Source organism: Pectinophora gossypiella, chromosome 12 (assembly GCF_024362695.1).
Source record: "Pectinophora gossypiella chromosome 12, ilPecGoss1.1, whole genome shotgun sequence".
Lineage (NCBI taxonomy): Eukaryota > Metazoa > Arthropoda > Insecta > Lepidoptera > Gelechiidae > Pectinophora > Pectinophora gossypiella.
The window spans coordinates 3789289-3808794 of record NC_065415.1 but is presented as its reverse complement, the minus strand read 5'-3'; the positions used below and the strand labels follow the sequence as shown (position 1 = coordinate 3808794).

The 19506-nt window shown below is 37.1% G+C and overlaps 2 protein-coding genes across 3 annotated transcripts in view; one reads left to right on the top strand and one right to left on the bottom strand.

Moving 5' to 3' along the window:
* LOC126371530 (probable oligoribonuclease) overlaps positions 1-19506 on the top strand; it is a 185646-nt gene that overhangs the window by 29256 nt on the left and 136884 nt on the right. The window lies entirely within an intron of this gene.
* Positions 1-19506, bottom strand: part of LOC126371460 (transferrin) — a 30237-nt gene that overhangs the window by 3592 nt on the left and 7139 nt on the right. Inside the window, exons 4-9 of the mRNA XM_050016764.1 lie at positions 15009-15127; positions 9895-10054; positions 6284-6441; positions 3623-3827; positions 3141-3303; positions 1404-1530 (exon numbers count right to left, since the gene is read on the bottom strand). Of these exons, the coding sequence (XP_049872721.1) occupies positions 1404-1530; positions 3141-3303; positions 3623-3827; positions 6284-6441; positions 9895-10054; positions 15009-15127 (932 nt within the window). The remainder of the gene's footprint in view (positions 1-1403; positions 1531-3140; positions 3304-3622; positions 3828-6283; positions 6442-9894; positions 10055-15008; positions 15128-19506) is intronic.

Sequence of the window (19506 nt, the reverse complement as noted above, 5' to 3'; positions counted from 1 at the left end):
TATGATGTGATATATATACTTATACTTAGTTATAGTGAACCACAGAGGCCTGTGTTATGTGGATATCTGGATTATGTAACGACTTGATTTTTCACAGAAACAGAAAGCTGATAGATCTTTTTGTTACAAATAAATTGTGCCTTTCGTCTCTCTTTATGTTGTCATATTGTATTTCTGTGTTATCCTGTTTACAATAAATTATTAAAATAAATAAATCTCGGTGAATTGTGGGGTGAAGCTCGGTGAAACTTAGTTCATCTTGCGATGGATGTACTTACTTCTGACTACCCCAATTGCGATATACTCGTGAGCTGGTGTTATGTAATATTATTTTTTCACGTAACCATAGTTGCAAAGCGGATATCGACAATATCCTCATTGGAAATCGAACCCATTTGTAGCGGGTTGAACAATATTTATAATTTTAATTGCAACAAGATTTGTTCGTGTTTCAAGTTGAGAATACCTAAACATTACAAAGTTGTTAACAAGTTACAACGCAATCTGATTATAGCAACGTAGAAGACGTTTTACAAAACCTCTCTCCTGAGTTTGAAGCTGTTTTATTATTCAGATCAAGAATGACGGGAAATTATTTAGTTACGCTTTAGCAGCGTTTATTTATGCAGCGCTTGGTTTAAACGAGGTTAGGTGCTTGAGAGTTTACGGCCCTTTTATATTCAAAGCTTTAATCATCGATGCATCCTGTTTCCTTTCAGCTTTAAGTTAAATTAATCTAATATGGAATTCAAAGATAAGAAAATAAAAGCACTTCTAATAAATAAATATTACTCGGCACTCGTGAATATGTTAATCTTCTTATTGTGTGTCGCTGAATCGGCTATTGACCCAAATAAACAGTGCAGGCATATACCGAATCGTTTCAGTTTTCTTTATACATTGTTTTAAGTTTACGCGGTTATTATCATAATTAAAGCATATAATAACGGGTTCTTACCGCGTTTAAACCCATACCGGGTTTTACCGGGTCATCCCGTGATCATGGCACTTGCAACAGTGTCGAAATATCGGGAGTCTCATATCCCCATTTAAACGCGGTAAGAACCCGTTATTATGTGCTTCAGTTTTCTTTATCAAACGGCTAATACAAACACTGTTAACATAATTGAATATGTTAATAGGAATTTATTAATGTGATGTGTTTAAAGTGATGTGTGTGTAAAGTGCAATTCCCTACATAACATAACATAACAAATACTTTATTGCACAAACAGGAAAAAACAAAATACAAAACAAAAGAGAAATAGAATTAGTACAATAGGCGGCCTTATTGCTAAGTAGCAATCTCTTCCAGGCAACCTTTTCACCCTACCTGCCTATTCCTAACGTGTAGGAGGCCCATTGAAACATTTTCCCTGTTAGACGTGAAAGCTTATACGTACACTTTTAAGGCAGTCATCTTCAGAACTCTCCTGCACACAGTCGAGCCTCGGGCGGATATCTCGACTGAATGCAAACACTGACATCGCTCGGCACTTGGCGAGCGCCACGTTTGACGTCACGCACAGCCTGCAAACGGAATAGGTTATCAGGGGACGTTTAGATATTGAATTGAGGGATTCACAAGTGTTTAGTGCAAAGAGGAGTGTGTTGATTCTTAGTAAGGCGTGGGAATTTATTATTTTAGCCACATTTGACGTCTTGCACAGCTTGCAAACGGAATAGGTTATCAGGGGACGTTTAGATATTTAATTGTAGCCACGTTTGAATTGTAGATATCAGATATTATAATTTTAGCCACTTTTGACGTCATGCATTGCAAGCAAATGTAATAATAAGTCCTAAATCAACAGTACAGATATTGAATTGAGATTGATCATAGAAAGTACAATGGAGGATAACTGAGTTGAGAATTCGAGATTGAAGCAATTGGAAATTCTTCGTCTCCGCTTAATGAATACTAACGCCGAGACAAGTTTTGGGCTTTAGGTACTTCAAAAGACATAGCTTCGAAATTTAGCCATGATAAAAGTCTTAGGGTGGTGTTCATAAACTAATCTCAGCTTCGAGACTGCCCTCAAGATCATGTCAATGTGATAGTTCTTAATTAAAAGCAGGGACTTGAGCATCATCTTGAGGGCAGTCTGAACTGAGATTAGTTTATTAATACCACCGTTATAGAGTTTCAAATGACACGTTCAAATGACACGTTCAAAAGGCGAGTCAATATTCAGAGGTAGGGACGAATATTAAGTAATATCGGGTGCTGTCGAATCAGTAGATAGTCATATTCGTTTCGCGTTCTCGATATTAGGAGGGTGTGTTCTATTATACCTCCGATTATGGCCATTAAGATAGTGGTAAATGGCCGACCTAATAAACGGAATGACTTTCAAGGCTTCAGTAAATGATTGGACTACATTTCATTTTTTGTCAATTATGCGTCGATGTTTGACATCACTACATTTATATATTTATGTGTTTGATGTAAAATGCAACGACTATCCAATTTAGTTAGATTGTATTTAATAAAATATTATTTCATACTTTTTATCTGACAGATTTTGAAGTAGGTTAACTTTTTTGTAAATTAGGTACTTTTTATTTGCTACCTAACAATGTTTTTTGGTACCAGAGACTGTTGGTTAGTGGTACATCTTGTCTTTTCTCAATGACCTCTGTGAAGTTGGTCTTCATCAAGTAGTAACGGCCTCCGTGGTCCAGTGGTTGAGCGTTGGACTCACGATCCGGAGGTCCTGGGTTCGATTCCCAGTGGGGACATATCACAAAAATTACTTTGTGGTCCCTAGTTTGGTTAGGACATTACAGGCTGATCACCTGATTGTCCGAAAGTAAGACGATCCGTGCTTCGGAAGGCACGTTAAGCCGTTGGTCCCGGTTACTACTTACTGTGTAAGTACGTAGTCGTTATAAATGAGTCATGTCAGGGGCCTTTGGCGGCTCAATAGTAACCCTGACACCAGGGTTGATGAGGTTAGTAATTCGCCTCAAAACCCACACGATAGAAGAAGAAGAAGAAGATCAAGTAGTCAGCTGGTTTGATCTGGATATTGTCAGCTACTTGCTCGATCTGGATGTGGATCTCCTCCGATAGACAAAGCACTTAGGCTTCGTAAGAACGGGTTAGCGCTATACAAATAAAAAAAAAACGCTTATACCTGACAACAGTCTCAGGCACACCATGTCCTCTCTCAATGACCTCTGTATAGTTGGCCTTCTTCAAGTAGTCAGCTGGCTTGATCGGGATGTTGTCTGCGACGTGGTGTATCTTCTCCGATAGACCCAGGACTTGGGTGAACCATTCCGGCTTAGTCGCTGCTCCTGAGATATTATTGGATGTTGTTAGAGAAAATATCTTGGAATTTTTGGTCTTCTCATTTTTTTTTGGTTTTATATCAGATTATTCTGGTCAAGGCAGTTTGGTGTTTTTTCTAAGTGGATATTATTTCAAATGTCCTTTCCTAAATGCTGAACTATAACTGGGTAATGGGGAATTCAGAATATCAAGAGGCAGCGAGATGTTCTATTGTAGCTGGGTACTAGTGCACTGTATGAATATTGTGTATGATCTCGTCAGAATGTTTCAATGTTGTAATTTTGTTTTTCCAATTGCCAACAAATAACACACAAATAGTCTTACCTGCATCAGCGAGTTGCTTTATTTTCTCTCTCAAGGGAGACAGCTTGGCCAATACATCGTTGTGCCCCAGCAACCCTTGCCAAGGCCTAGCTGCCCACGAACACGCCTTCTCCTTGATAGGCCTCTTGGACCCGTCAACGCATAGATAAGCAAAGTCTTCAGGGTTCTCCGAAGACTGGCTGGCCGGTATCGTCCCTACTGGGAGCTGTAATGTTTGCGGAGGCATTAAGGAAATTTGATATATGTTACACATTATATTCGACAACATTACGTGGAATTGTATGCTCGGATGCTTCTTTATTTTATTGTATGTTTTCTTGCGGCCTGACGTTCGCGTTCCGTGATTTGGGATTGCCAAATGGGATAATCATGTACTGTTATGAATATGTAACGAATTAGATTTCTCGAGCATGAACCTTTTGCTTTGGTTACGGGCGTAATAATAAAATATTAAGGACTATGATGTCCCGGAGGGCTGTATTTGTCCTTATTGGACTGATTCTGATTGGATAGTGCCTTTTGATTACGTTCACATGACCGGTTGGGATTGTTATGATTGCTTAGACCTAGTTTTATTTGATTGGGACCAAATTGGATGTGTTCGTTATGGATTGTTGTTCGCTATGTCTATTATTTTGGCAAAATGAGTATAATATTTACAACACGATGGGATTTTATCTACGCTAAATTAAAATTGAAGCCGGTTAGGCGCACAGAGTACCGAAAAATCCAGTGATTTTGTGAGGATTTATGTCAATTATGTTGTAGGATTTTTGGGATTACGGAATTCAATTGTTCGATAAAATATATCGTACTCGTACTTAATAGAATTTAATATTTCACGTGATAAAGATTTACTCACAGTAGATAGACACATATTTTGGTTTTGGTAACTAGCTTACGAAAATATCGAAACATGGAGGAATGTAGACAATTAATGCGTATTATAATTGCGACTTGTGAAGTAGGTACTTCCCAGGTAGCACACTGGCTGATTAAATGTCGAACCTGCCTCTTATTTAAGTGTAAAAGTGTTATATAAGATGTTTAATGGTTTTTTTAGCTTCCATAGGCTGTTATGAAACTTTGAATTAAGTTAGTTAATCAATGGTTGGTAAAAGGTACATCTAAAATACGTAATTAAGCTGTGGACTGCATACGAGTTCATAGTTAGTGTTTTATAACGTTTTTTGCTGTTGAATGGCTGAAAAATATTCTTTTATAACGGCAGCTGGTTAATGGTACGGCCCAGTGGTGTTCTAACGCTTAAAGCTGGTGAAGGCATCTTTTATCAAGCTTTTACACTACTTGTGGTCTATTTTGAAACCAATAAACAGACTTCTGGTTAAAGCTGTAAAATAAATACTTTAAATAGCCTGCAGCTGCTTAAAATACGTTAAAGTATAATTTAATTACTCCTGAAGCTGTAAAAGTGTATCGAGTCGTATATTTTAACAGCTTGGATTGCAAAGCTGTTTTGTGTAATTTTACAAGTGGCTTATAATTCTTGTAGAAACCTAGTGTCATTTATGCGTACTTTTATAAAGATTATCACATTCCGGCAAACCCTTATGGAACTTGTTGCTCTTGATGACTCAGGTTTGGACTGTGATCCGCCATTCAGGACAAAGGATTTTATATCCCAGGTAGCACAAAATTGCTTATTATATATGATTACAAGTAAAATTTTACCAAAAGCTTTTTCACTCGAAACTTATCTACACATTTCTTTCAATATAATTAAATAATTCTAAGTGCGCATCAATTATTAGTTATAAATTAGTATATACTACACGATAAAGTTGCACTCGCAATCTGAACTTATTATAATAATCACTGGTTCAAGTTACCGTAACTCGAAGCAGTAATATTTTAATTAAAAATGGATGCCCTGTCGCTGTTGAATAGAAACTTATTCTTCTGTCGTTAAAAATTTAACACCAGTTAGTTAACAGCGTTAGAACACCACTGGGCCGTACCGTTAACCAGCTGCCGTTATAAAAGAATATTTTTCAGCCATTCAACAGCAAAAAACGTTATAAAACACTAACTATGAACTCGTATGCAGTCCACAGCTTAATTACGTATTTTAGATGTACCTTTTACCAACCATTGATTAACTAACTTAATTCAAAGTTTCATAACAGCCTATGGAAGCTAAAAAAACCATTAAACATCTTATATAACACTTTTACACTTAAATAAGAGGAAGGTTCGACATTTAATCAGCCAGTGTGCTACCTGGTTTTATATGGAAAGCTGAAAAAAACGTTTCAATTGGATACCGGGTACGTCAAAAGCTGCGCAAGCGCTGGATATGGTAATCTTAAACAGAATGAAACGTTTCGAAAGTGTTTATTGCAGCTTTAATTAAGCCTTTATTAATGTAAACCACAGCCTATTTTCAGCCATTATAATACCAAAGGCTGGTTAATTTGGGGCCCTTTTTGGCTGAAAAAGCGCTTTTTCAGCTTTAATACAGCCAATTTAAATACCGTCATACAGCATTGATATTCTTAACCAGCACTTGTTCAGCGCTTATGCAGCAATTTTGTGCTACCTGGGTTACCAGTCTTTTATCGAATTCAAAAATATTTGAATTAAGTAGGTATAAATTAAATATGCAGTTTTCATAATAATGACGATATAACGACGACTTACCCCAAAGAATTTCCTCACGTAAATGACTTTGGTAAAGGCAACCTCTCCACCGTTATGAGCCAAACACCTCAATGCGCCTTCATACCCGCTGTAGTTGTCAGGGTAGTCACACTTTTGAGGGTCCTCACACAATGCACACAGCTGACTATATTGTGCCTCTGAAAATATAAAATGATATACTTACATAACATAAACAGCCTATATACGTCCCACTGCTGGGCACAGGCCTCCCCTCAATCAACCGGAGGGAGTATGGAGCACACTCCACCACGCTGCTCCAATGCGAGTTGGTAAAGTTGTTTTGTTTACGGCTAATAGCCGGGACCAACGGCTTAACGTGCCCTCCGAAGCACGGAATCATCTTACTTTTTCGGACAATCAGGTGATTCAAGCCTGAAAAGTCCTTACCAAACAAAGGACAGTCTCACAGAGTGATTTCGACAATGTCCCCATCGGGCGAATCGAACCCGGACCTCCAGATCGTGAGCCTAACGCTCTAAGCACTGACCACGGAGGCTGTTAAAATGATATTAATAAACTATTTATTTGCGGAATGATTAGGTATGTATGCTCCATACACCCTTCGTGGAACGCTTTTTGACTGGACGGATTTATTTTCGCCATTCCTTTTTACCATTTTAGTACGGAACCCTAAAAACTATAAACCCCTGTCCGTTTTTTCCTTAGTTAGCTTTTAATATCCCTAAACGTGAATTTCCATTTGGTTATCTAACAACAATCGTATAACAGCATTTTCCTTTGACCGGGCGTGCATTCTGTTTTGCCCATCCACAGATATTGCACACAGGGTAAATTTAATTGCAGTTCTGTGCAATTCACTGACTGTTCGTGGAATTAGTTTGCAACCCGTTTCATAATGCACCGCAATTGCGTTAGTGTTTTAGCAAGTTATACGCGATTTTCACTAGTTTAATATGACGGACTATTCTAACTTATATTTGTTGGTATTTTAAACTAACAGCATCTATTGTCAGTTTTGCTTTGAATACATTGAGTCTTGAACGGCTACCGTGATCCAGTGGTTGAGCGTTGTGATCACGATCCGGAGGTCCCGGGTTCGATTCCCGGTGGGGAGTAATCACAAAAATTACTTTGTGATTCACTAGTTTGGTTAGGACATTATAGGCTGATCAAAAGTAAGATGCTCCGTGCTTCGGAAGGCACGTTAAGCCGTTGGTCCCGGTTATTATTTACGTAGTACGTAGTCCTTACATGAGTCATGTCAGGAGCCTATGGCGGCTCAGTAATAACCCTTACACCAGGGTTGATGGGGTTGGTAATCCACCTCACAACCCACACGATAGAAGGGAAGACTGAGTTAGTGCGTTTTCGTATCCAAATACGATCCGAGACCGAGAATGACGGATAATAGAAAGTTCCTTAGAGATATCGGACCCCGGATATCGGATGTAGTAATGCGATCCGTTATTTGACGGACTCGGATCGATTGTATTGTGAAAATACTCTTAGAATGTGAATATTCTTTTCTTTATTAGACTATGAACACTGGTTCCAAATGTTCAAATCTAGAAACGCCTACAGTAACAATATGGGCAAATTGTTAACGGTTTGACGAACAATAGTGGTTTGAGTGAAAGAGAGTTTGGGAATATTTAATAGATTGAAGGTTTAATAAAGCGTTTGAATGAAATAGTAAATGGAAAGTAAAGTAATAGTAAATGTAATATATTCAGAGTAGAAAAGGTAAAAAAGTAGATATAAATTCCAATTTTAATTTTTTATACGCTATTATTTTACACTGGTATATGAAGCCTAAAACAATAATTATTACTTTGACATGAATCTCTAAATTAGTTCCTGTCTATACAGGTAAATGTTCTGAAATTGAAAAGGCCAGCGTATAATAGAATTAATGGTGTTTGGTAAAAGCTATATTTTCTCTTGTAACATTTATCAGGCAAAGAATAGAGGCAAGTCCTGCGCTTATCACAATACAACGTGGGACCATAATGCATTAATAGGGGCACAGGAACTTATACAATGATATATTTATATATCAGGTACTAGTAAATAATTGGTGTGTTCGCATCATACAGAACATAAGCTCACGACTTTATCCCAATTGGGGTAGTCAGAGGCACATCCATCGCAAGATGAACTAAGTACCCACACCTCACCGAGGTTTCTGTTACACCAACGTGATAGGTGCCGTATCGCCGTTTATAAAGGTCAAACCAACTGTGAAAACTGCACTTGGGATAAATTAATAACTCATTGGTGCAAGTCCGTTATCGGGGTTCGAACCGGTGCCCCCCATTTGAGAAGCAAGCCGATGAACCACAGAACTACACTGATTATTTAGTGTATTCGCATGCTTAACGTTTTGTCGACCGTGACTTCGTCTATCATGAATTGAATCAATATTTTGTTTCTTTCTTTCTATATATTCACTTAGAGTTAGAGTTTAGAGTAATCTAACTCTACTCTCTTAACAAACACTAACTCTCTTAATTAACTCTCTTTACTCTAGAGTAATATACAGGGTTTGTGTGTGCTGTGGCAAGTACGTATAGGTGTTTTAGTGACAACGTAACGAATACTGAAGGACTATGGATTCAGATCATGATTCTGAGTCGATATCAAGTGGAATTTCCTATCGGAAAAGTCATGAAAATTCTATACGTTTGAGACGGAATGATATCAACTCAGAATCATCTGAATTATCCCTCAAAGTTTTCGTTATGATGTCACTAACACCCTGTATACAGGCACGTCGTAGCTTACCATCAGTTGAGATAAATGTTCATACGCTTTTCAATAAAAAATATTGAAGTAAATAAACTTTTTTATTATTATTATTTTAAGTATATTCCGAGTGACCTTTCACTCGACATATATCATCCTTCAAAAACTTTTCTCATAAAACCTTTGTCAAATGGAGGAATGGAAAACCGCAACTAAATCCGACTTGTGTTTGTCCATTTACAAACGAGTAAAAAGAATGGAAAGACAAATGTTGCCATTTAAAAATATAAAAGCAAAGAATAGATGTTTCTACATTGTTTTAAGTTTACGTGGTTAATATCATAATTAAAAAGACATAATGACGGGTTCTTACCGCGTTTAAAATAGGGATATGAGACTCCCGATATTTTAAACGCGGTAAGAACCCGTTATTATGTGTTTTAATTGTAATAGATGTTTCGTTTTCCAACTGAACTGTTTTATTTCAACAACAATAGTTGTTTTATCTATAACTTATAGAAATTATCCTTTTTTTAACCTGATTTCCATAATTCTGCTACTTTATAATTTAAATAATATGTGTTTTATTACGGTTCTATAGTTTATGTTCGTGTTAAATACTATTTCATGCACACAGAGTCGGGAAAGCGGAACAAGCGACGATGTATTAATAATATAAATATGATTCAAAGATAAATTCGTTGATAATTTATGTTACAAAATGGATTTGATTTTGTCAGATCTCAGTTGTCCACCTATAGAATAGGTCTACTGTGCGGGAGATTTTGTATGAAGCGGTAAAAATAATTCCGTGAAGATTCCCTGGCTCGGATCGCTTTCCCGACTATGTACGCAGCAAGAATAAGAGTTTGAAGCAAACTTACTCCAGGCAGCATTCGTCTTAGGATCCGGGGACCACTTGCCGACGATGCAGGATTTCTCGAAGAATGTAGACAGGGCTTTCAGTTCGTTCTCCTTTGGAGATATGCTGTGATCGTTCATTTTGGGGAATACTGCTCGTTTCATCATCATAGTTAGCGGGATCTGGTGATAGAAAAAGATTGAGTCAAGCCGCAAGCGCAAATTGCACATTCGTAATACTATTCCATACCTAATGCTTTATTGTGTTCATCAAGTTTCGAATTAATTTATAACTAATTGATGGAGCGTATTGCTGTATTTATCATGACAAAACGGCCATCATAGCGTGCCGCTAATTTAATTTATGAAACTCTTATATTACTTACACACACATTTATACAAACATTATTTAAGTATGTATATAATATCTTCTATAAGTATATTTAAATAATCTCAGAAATTACAAATGTCAGGAGACTCTTGGAATATTGGTGGTCACCAAGCCATCTTAGTGGCCTTTTTTGGTTTTGCAAAATTCAACCTCTAAGGGGGTGGAAAGGGGTGGAAAAGTTTTTATGAAACTTCTATAGTTTTAATAGTAGGATTTCACGCGAATGAAGCTGCCGGTAACAGCTAGTATTTTACTAAAAAATACGTACACCTTTTAAGTGTCCTGTTTTCACTTGCTAAATATACACAAATCTTTTACGAGTTGAAAGGTCGTTTCTGTAAACAAGTTGTGAACATTACCAGTTATCCTTTAAAGCAATCCTTGTAGAGCTTGTTTGACTTGTCTACGTATTTGTACAATGCAAACAAAGGCAGGTTTTGTCAGACCGACAGTGATGGATGATTAAGAGGAACACTATTTACATTACTCGTGTCTCTAGACGAGGCGTGTATCATCTACCTTTATTCTGAGAACCGTTATTTTTCAAAAGCTCTCATGTTCAATTGGTTCAGACACAAGGGCAAACTATATTTTTTATCTCCCAATAGAATTGTCCCAATAGAGTTGTAGGTTAACGTCGTGTCTTACAGGGAAGTCAAGGAATTGGCCTTTGATAGACTGGAATGGAAAATGCTACACCGACAAGAGCGTGGCTCTTAAATTGATGATGATGATGAATAAAATTGTCGACGGTTTGTGAGGACAGGGGCCTGTTTCATAAAACATACAATTGTAAATTACTAAGACAATTTGATGTACATTGCGGAGTGTGTATTACAAATATACAAATATTTTGCAGTTTCAAATTAGCTACGTAATGAACACCAAATTGTCGTTGTAATTTACAATTGTAAGTTTTATGAAACAGGCCCCAGGCATCGATTTGATGAGTTCGTTCCCCTGATAATGGAACCGATAATCGAAATCCATTTTCCATCGCCTGATTTGGCTGTGGACTGTGGACATAATCCAAGCGAAACAAAAACCTTGTGGAATACAAAAGTATGACGTAAGTAAGTATAAGCTACTCTGGGCGCCATCCCAGTCCGTCAGACAGAGTACTGCGGGGCGGAAGGCAAGAGGGAAACCACTGCCCTATTTTTCCCTAAAAAAGTAGCATGGAGAATGCTACACCGACAAGAGCGTGGCTCTTAAATTAGTGTTGTGATGAGGTAAATATACAGGGTGTTAGTGACATCAAAACAAAAACTTTGAGGGATGATTCAGCCTATGATTCTCAGTTGATATGAAGTAGAATTTTCCGTTGCAAAAGTTTGGAATTGAAAATAATTTAAAAAAAACACAAACATTTTCATGAATTCTCCGAAAGGAAATTCCACTTGATATTAACTCAGAATCATAGTCTGAACTGAACCATCACCCTCTGTATTCGTTACGGGGTCACTAACACCCATACCTACTTGTATGGCTACCTGTATGTACTGGTACGAGGTGTAAGTGACATCGTAACGAATACTGAGGGGGCTGATTCAGCTCATTATTCTGAGTTAATATCAAGTAGAATTTTCGATTGCAAAAGTATTATTTTCAATAATTCTTTGCAATCAAAAATTATAGAGTTAAATTATAGAATTGAAAATAATTTAAAAACACTAAAAATAATAATAATTTGCGACGGAAATTTCCACTTGATATTAACCCAGAATCATGGTCTGAATCATACCCCTAAGTATTTGTTATAGATGATGTCACTAACACTCTGTATATGCCATAATGTAGGTAAGTATATTGGAGATTGGATCGTATGTATACGTGCACTGTGGTTATGTCCTTATTGCGTTATTCTCTTGTCCTGATTGAATTACAGGGTCTGATTGAGCATGATTACGTGTGACATGTTGACATTGACGCGTGTTATCTCACGCTCGTATTGATATTCAAATTACCGCTGGAAATGTATTGAGCTTCGTATGAGTTTGTTACCTAGGTTGTGCTGTGGTTTATACGATTGCGAAGAATGATTGCAATTTTATTATACTAGTTTGTTTTGATGAGCCAGTGGCAACGCGTCATGAATACACACATAAAGTGTCGTCGTTGGTAGCGCTAGCAATAAATTATTAGTACTAGTAGAATTCTCAACGATTTTGGAATAAGATTTTCTTCTATGCTGTTCTGGGAGCAAATAAAAAACATAGAACACGTTCAGCTGCTTTTCTCATGTCGTAAAAACCGACAAAGGGATTGTGTCCTCTAACATGATGGACTAATGTTATGGGCGATAGGCTGATCCCTTATCACCATAAGGTTTATCATGTCCAGCTTATGACATCGTATCAACAGTGGCTGCAAGTTGTCTTTGATTACTTGTGGCTCTGCCCACCCCATTAGGGATTACGGGCGTAAGTTTATGTATGTATGTTTGGAATAAGAATTTCATTATGTACGCGAAATGTGAATCGACCACAGTCCGTTCCAGAGGATAATGCATGCAAACGTATGCAGGTCAGATCGGCATTTACAATTCGAATTTACAGCATTTTTAGCTTTTCAATCCTATCTCAGGCAAACCAGGCTACTTTGAAATGCCCCTGAGGAAATGGAATTTAAGTGGCTCTAAACTCAGGTAAAAAGAAATGAAATTCTCCTTCTTTTACGATTCCAAGTAAACTTGGCATTCAACATATAAAATTCCGACCCCACTCTGTAAAATCTCTGAGGTAGGTCTTAGTTCACTGGAGTTGGAAACTACGTGAGCGGAAAGCTGATTCTGTGGTGGAATAAAGCAATGTATGGGCGCTATTGACTTTCAATTTCTGATTATCGCGTATATGAAGTGAGCGTTTATTTTACGAGAGGAAGTTTGTTATTTTCCGTACTTATATTACCTATATACTTGAATTTCCATTTTAGTTGTGCCTGGGAAAATGATGGTTTATGACGCCTAGGACGATAAATGTTGTCGTAAAATAGATTTACCCGTTCAAAAAGTACACACATACATATATAAACTCACGCTTATTCCCACCGGGGTAAGCAAAAACTGGAATTCCATTTGCTTCGATCATGGCACACTTCTCTTGCTTCTTCCACATTCATCAATTGTTTCATACACGAACGCCGGTTCAGAGTAGATCGTACTAAACCTTTATTAAGGAAAAAGTAATGGTATTTCATAAAAAAAACACTAACCTTCTTGTTTGAAATAACAAAGAAAACTTAACTTTTGATAACTTTTTGGTTTTGTCTAATCCATAAGGGCCTTACCTTCGCGATCCCGAGCGTCACTTTATGTATCTACTAAAATGAAAAAAATGTTTGTTTATAGCTCAAGGCAGGTGCAGAAGCCGAGGCATATTGCGTAAAGAGGGATTGGTCGGAGATCGCGCAATGTCGAGAGGAGTGGGAAAATCAATGGCGGCCTTCGCTCAGCAGTGGGATCGAATAGGCTACAAAAATATGTGACTACACAACTAGGTATGTATTTACTAGCAACAAAACTAACAACAGATAATAAATTTTGATAAAATATTACAAAATAGTTTTGTTACATTCTTGCAGACAAACTGTTTAATCAGTTTTGCATGGAATTTCTAAACTGTATATTTAGTACTGATTAAGATTTAATAAATAAATAATAATATAAAGAAAATTGTGTAAGTCACATTTATTTTTTGTAATAATAACCAAATACTTTTTTAGTTTATGTTTGTTTTAGTTATGAATAAACGGAATGCAAGAAAATCAGTCGTTCTATATGAAGATTTCGTTGCACCTTTGTAATGTACTTGTCTCTCTCAAGGCTTGTGAAGCCAACGTTGTGGAAATATCACCTGTCAATACCAGCTTTAGAGTTGGCTGAGCGTAAATTGAAAAGCTTTGTTGTTTGAACCCAAAAACGAAATGCCAGACAAGTTTTTTAGTGCCAATAACATAGCACTTAATTTGCTACCTAAGTAAAAAAACCTTTTTTGCATAGTGTACTTGTCAAGCCAGAAATAGAGTCAATAAATAGGATTTTTTACAATAATTAGGTATTTTTTCTTCTGGTTTGACAAGTACACTGCTCTACTAATTGACATAAGTATTTGTGACACGAAATCTCGGTTGTTTTACAATTAATCTCAAAGGCTTACACTAAGGTGTAAGACTAGCTTTTGCCCGCGACTTCTTCCGCGTGGAAGGATTTTCCAACTATTCCCGTTCCCGTGGGACTTTCGGGAATTCTTTTCTTAGTGCACTTCTACGGTACCTAAGCTACGTCCCTTCCAAATTTCAAGTGCCTACGTTTAGCCGTTTAGGCTGTGCGTTGATATGTCAGTCAGTCAGATTCTCCTTTTATATATTTAGATTATTTCGCATCTTCCTGTGTTGTTTTTATCTTTACTAATTACTTAACTAGATACCTACAGTTATTACGTAAGTAAATGTTCTTTGATGTTGGTATTTACACTTATTTCTTCATGATCTGGCCAGACAGTTCTGCTCAAAATATGATTTATGGTGACTGTTAGGTTTATAGACTGAAGGTTTGTGGCAAAACTACCGTAAATCTCAGTAAATGACAAATATGATAGTGCGACAGGGTACTAAGGTGGGTACATGATATTGCTCATGACTGTACATTTCTACTTATATACATATACGTAAGTATTTTTTCTTTAATTATAATTTGCAGAGCGTACAAAACCCTTTAGAACGTTGTATAGTAATCTGGTATCTTACCTTGTACCCGACGTTTCTATTCACCCCGGTATGACAGGACTTCAGCCCTTTGAGTTGGTCCAGGTTGGTAATTGGTTGATCTTTATGTACCACTATCACGGCTTCGTAACGGAATTCCGCTGAAATTATACAATTATAATATTGTTTTATTTTGTAATTTAGAAAAGTAATTCACCAACACACAGTTGAGCAGCAGCATAGTATGGAGTACTAGATTGAGGGGAGGTCTAAGCATAGAAGTGGGACTATGTATGTATATACTTATAGCGTCCCCAAATAGTGAAAGACAAGTGAGCGCCATTTTGAAAAATCACATTCGGATCTGGGGGGTTAAAATGGCCACATCGAAGCAATTCATCTAAGAAAGCAAAATTGCTATTTGACATTTGTTTGCATTGCGCACTTACTTTTATATGCGCAAATGTCAGATTGCAATATTGTTTCTTAGATGAATTGATGTTGAAGAACACCGCGAATAAAGCCTCGATTCCTTTCAATTAATTGCAATTTTTTTGTGAGTAACAGTGTGATAAGACAGAGATGTGGTGTAAAAGACGATATAGTCACTAAGATTGAGAAGGGAATGTTAGGTTAGGTTAGGTTAGTAGTTGGACACGTAGAACGGATAAAGGATAATAATAGTATTGCGAATGCGGTATATAAAGCGAAAGTTGATGGTAGGGTTGGCAGAGGAAAACCTAGAAGGATTTACATTGACCAAATTGGAGATGTCCTTAGAAAAGTTAGTACGATCTCCTCTGAACCGGCGTGCGTGTATGAAGCGATTGATGAATGTGGAGGAAACAAGAGATGTGTGTCAGGATCGAAGCCAATGGAATTCTATATAGTTTCTGCTTACTCCCGTGGAAAATAGGCGTGAGTTTATGATTATGTATGTATGTCATTTTTTTTAAGATGCCACCCGAGTGTAATTTTTCAAAAGTTATGTGGTTTCCATAATAAGGCGATGTAAGGCTGTAGGTATTTATATTATGTGCATCAAGTGAATCTGTTCAATTTGTATGAACCAGCTGACGTGTTCCGATCCTTTGTGCTATACTGCTGTATAGCTGTGATTTCTGCTAGTGAATATTCTAAAACTAGGTCGCAGAGGTACCTAACCCAGAGTATTTTGTGTATATTTTATGCCTCTACACTGCCAGGTCTAATTAGACAGAGCTGACCAGTGTCCAGTTAGTAGTGGACCTTGTTTTTGATGTTTATTTTTACCTAGAGCGTTTCTTTAATTGTCTTTGCACTACAGTCATTTAGACAGAGTGACTGAAAGAATATTAACGGAATAGGGGTGTTAAGAAGGCCACATCGAAGCAATTCATCCAAAAAAACAATATTGAAATTTGACATTTGCGCATACAAAAGTAAGTGCGCAATGCAAACAAATGTCAAATAGCAATATTGCTTTTTTTAGATGAATTGCTTCGATGTGGCCTTTTTAGGCCCCCGGATTTTAAAGTGGTAGAGTCGAAAGAGGAAGGCTTAGGCGAACATACTGCGACCAAATTCAAGATGTCTGAAGAAGTGCCCAGTATCCTGCCTACCTAAGTGGGAAATGGTTGTATGTATAGTCCGAATAGTCATATAAACTTAGTGTGCTTGCAGGATAAAGAACCCCGATACTGACTCCATCGGCGAGGACAGTCATGAGCAATTGAGCAATATAATGTACCCACTTTAGGACTATGTCGCACTAACATATTTGACATTTAGTGAGACTCATAGTTCAATTTGTCAAAAAAGTTAATGTGACATGGTACCAAAGTGTATACATATTAATGCTCGTGACCGTACAACTAATTCCCGCATTCAGCGCTTATCGCTGTCGGCCCACTAGGATCGATTAATGACAAGTATAATCTGAGCCCAAGCTTTGCGCCCATCTGGGCAGCCTCAGACCTGTTGTCTTAAATTTTGTACCGGGTGAGAGCCCTAACCGCTTTTGTGCATTTGTCCGTTCAAGTAGTTAAAGCCATTTGCGGCAAAACAATAAGTCACGTGAAACAGAGTTTGTGGCTCACCAGTCACCATATAGTAGGAACTATACGATGAGCCACGAGGGGTGGAATGGACAAATATAAGTAGCTACAACCGGGAGATATGCCTGTTGAGACCATTCATAGGTAGATATTAAGCCCATTAACGTCCCCACTGATGGGGCATGGGCCTTCCCTATGGATGGATGGGGAGATCGGGCCTTAAACCACCACGCGGGCCCAGTGCGGATTGGTGGTTATTAACGACTGCTAATGCAGCCGGGGTCAACGGCTTAACGTGCCTTCCGAAGCACGGAGAAGCTCGAGATGAAAACTTTTTTTTGTGGTCACCCATCCTATGACCGGCCTTTGCGAAAGTTACTGAACTTCAACAATCGCAGACCGAGCGCGTTTACCGCTGCGCCACTGAGCTCCTCTCTTGCACTTATAATATTGAATAACAGTGAAAAGTTACGAGTTTAGCAGATGTATCCGTAATATTTTATGCTATAACTTTAAGCCACCATCATCTTCATTATGATGGTCAATAAAGCCTCGTAGATAAAAATGCTATTAATTGGAGCCACTTGTACTAATTCGTGTCGTCAAGGTTATGTTACCATAACCTATTCATTCTTGACTGACACACGTGCCAGCTGTTTGTCTTCCCGTGCAAGTCGGAAAATCCGACAAAAATATTGTGCCCTTTCTAATATGATAGAAGTTGCAAGTTGGTGCTTCGATAGAGCTTTAAAACTCATGAGATTGACTCTATATAGTCTAGCTATCGACGTTTATCAATAATATTTTTTTTTTTTGAATGTTTTAAATTTATAACCAGTTATTGGTGCGCAATTTTTGTGGAGCAAAGGAATCTTATTCAATTTCGCATTCGAACACCTAAGAAGAACAATACTGGGCCTATTAGGTACACAGAATATTAATCTTATTCTAATTCTTATTAAGTATTCTTATGGATTTTTTAGTTTAGAATAATGAATTCAAATTAAGTATATAAAAATAAAAATATCGGGAGTCTCATGTCCCTGTTACAAACGCGATAAGAACCCGTTATTATGTGTTTTAATTATGATAATAACCGCGTAAACTTAAAACAATGTATAAACCGTGATTTGCTCAAGTATCTACTTATATACTACTTGTAAATAGGGTGGGTGACAATTTAGTTTCTCTAGCAGCCGTTCGTGTATCAACAATATGAATACAACAATCGATTGAATCTTGAATCGATCAATTCAAAAGAGAGACAAGACAATAATTTCTTGTTCACAGATAGTGGGTAACCAGTTGTTCAGATTACATACATTAATTTGTTTGGCCCAAAACATATCTTGCTGTTCAAACTTTCTCCCATTCAAACTTCGGATATTACGTAACAACCATTATTCGATCGACCCGTTTCATTCTATCTTTGAATTTAAATGAGTAAATGTTGTTATACCATCAGTCCTATATAGACAGGCAAAGACATTACAACATACAGCCATTTCAATAATAAATATCCACAGAGTAAGTTGGTATACCTGCTGGGAGTATAAAATAGGGAGCGTAAAAAAAGAAATAATTATGCTTCTTATCGAATTTTAAGTGGAATTCAATTTACGATGTCATTAGAAGATTATGTAACAGGTTCCATTAATTTTATTCAAGTGTTTTAGCAATAAAATCTTTTCTCTAATCTACGTATAAATGGGATATAATAGTAAGTGTATTGGAAACATTCGACATTTAACTTTTTTTTATTTCAGATGGATTTTTTAAGTAGATTGTAGCAGTGTTACTACAAAACACAAACTAAAAATAAACTAGGTTTGAAATAGTATTTCGCGCCACGAAAGAAGTCGGCGGATTTTAATGAAACTAACTTGACAAGTCATAATGATTCTATGCAGAATCTGCGACAGTAGCGCCGCGGCCTTCGGGACTTATTTCGTATGCGGATTATATTTTAAACATAGTTTATCTTTTAGTCTTTGTTTTGTAGTAACACTGTATATGTTTTTGTTGATCCTATCTTTATATACAACAAATTATACCGGTTCTCTTAGAATTACTATTTAGTTATGTACTATTATGTCTACACGTTGTACCTAATTACATAGCATTTGAGGAGCTCGGTGGCGCAGCGGTTAACGCGCTCGGTCTGCGATTGTTGAAGTTAAGCAATTTTCGCAAAGGCCGGTCATAGGATGGGTGACCACAAAAAAAAAGTTTTCATCTCGAGCTTCTCCGTGCTTCGGAAGGCACGTTAAGCCGTTGGTCCCGGCTGCATTACATACATAACATAATAATAATAAGCTAAAAATAAATAAGGTGTCTTTGTTTCTAAGTGTATTAAAACTAACAAATTAAACTTACTGACAGCAATGATACTTTCTAAAGAATTTTAGTTACAAAGAATTAAAAAAAATTGAAGTAAGAAGCTTTTTTGAAAACGTGCATCAGTTGAATTTGAACACGAATTCAATGAAAGCCTGCCAGCTTTT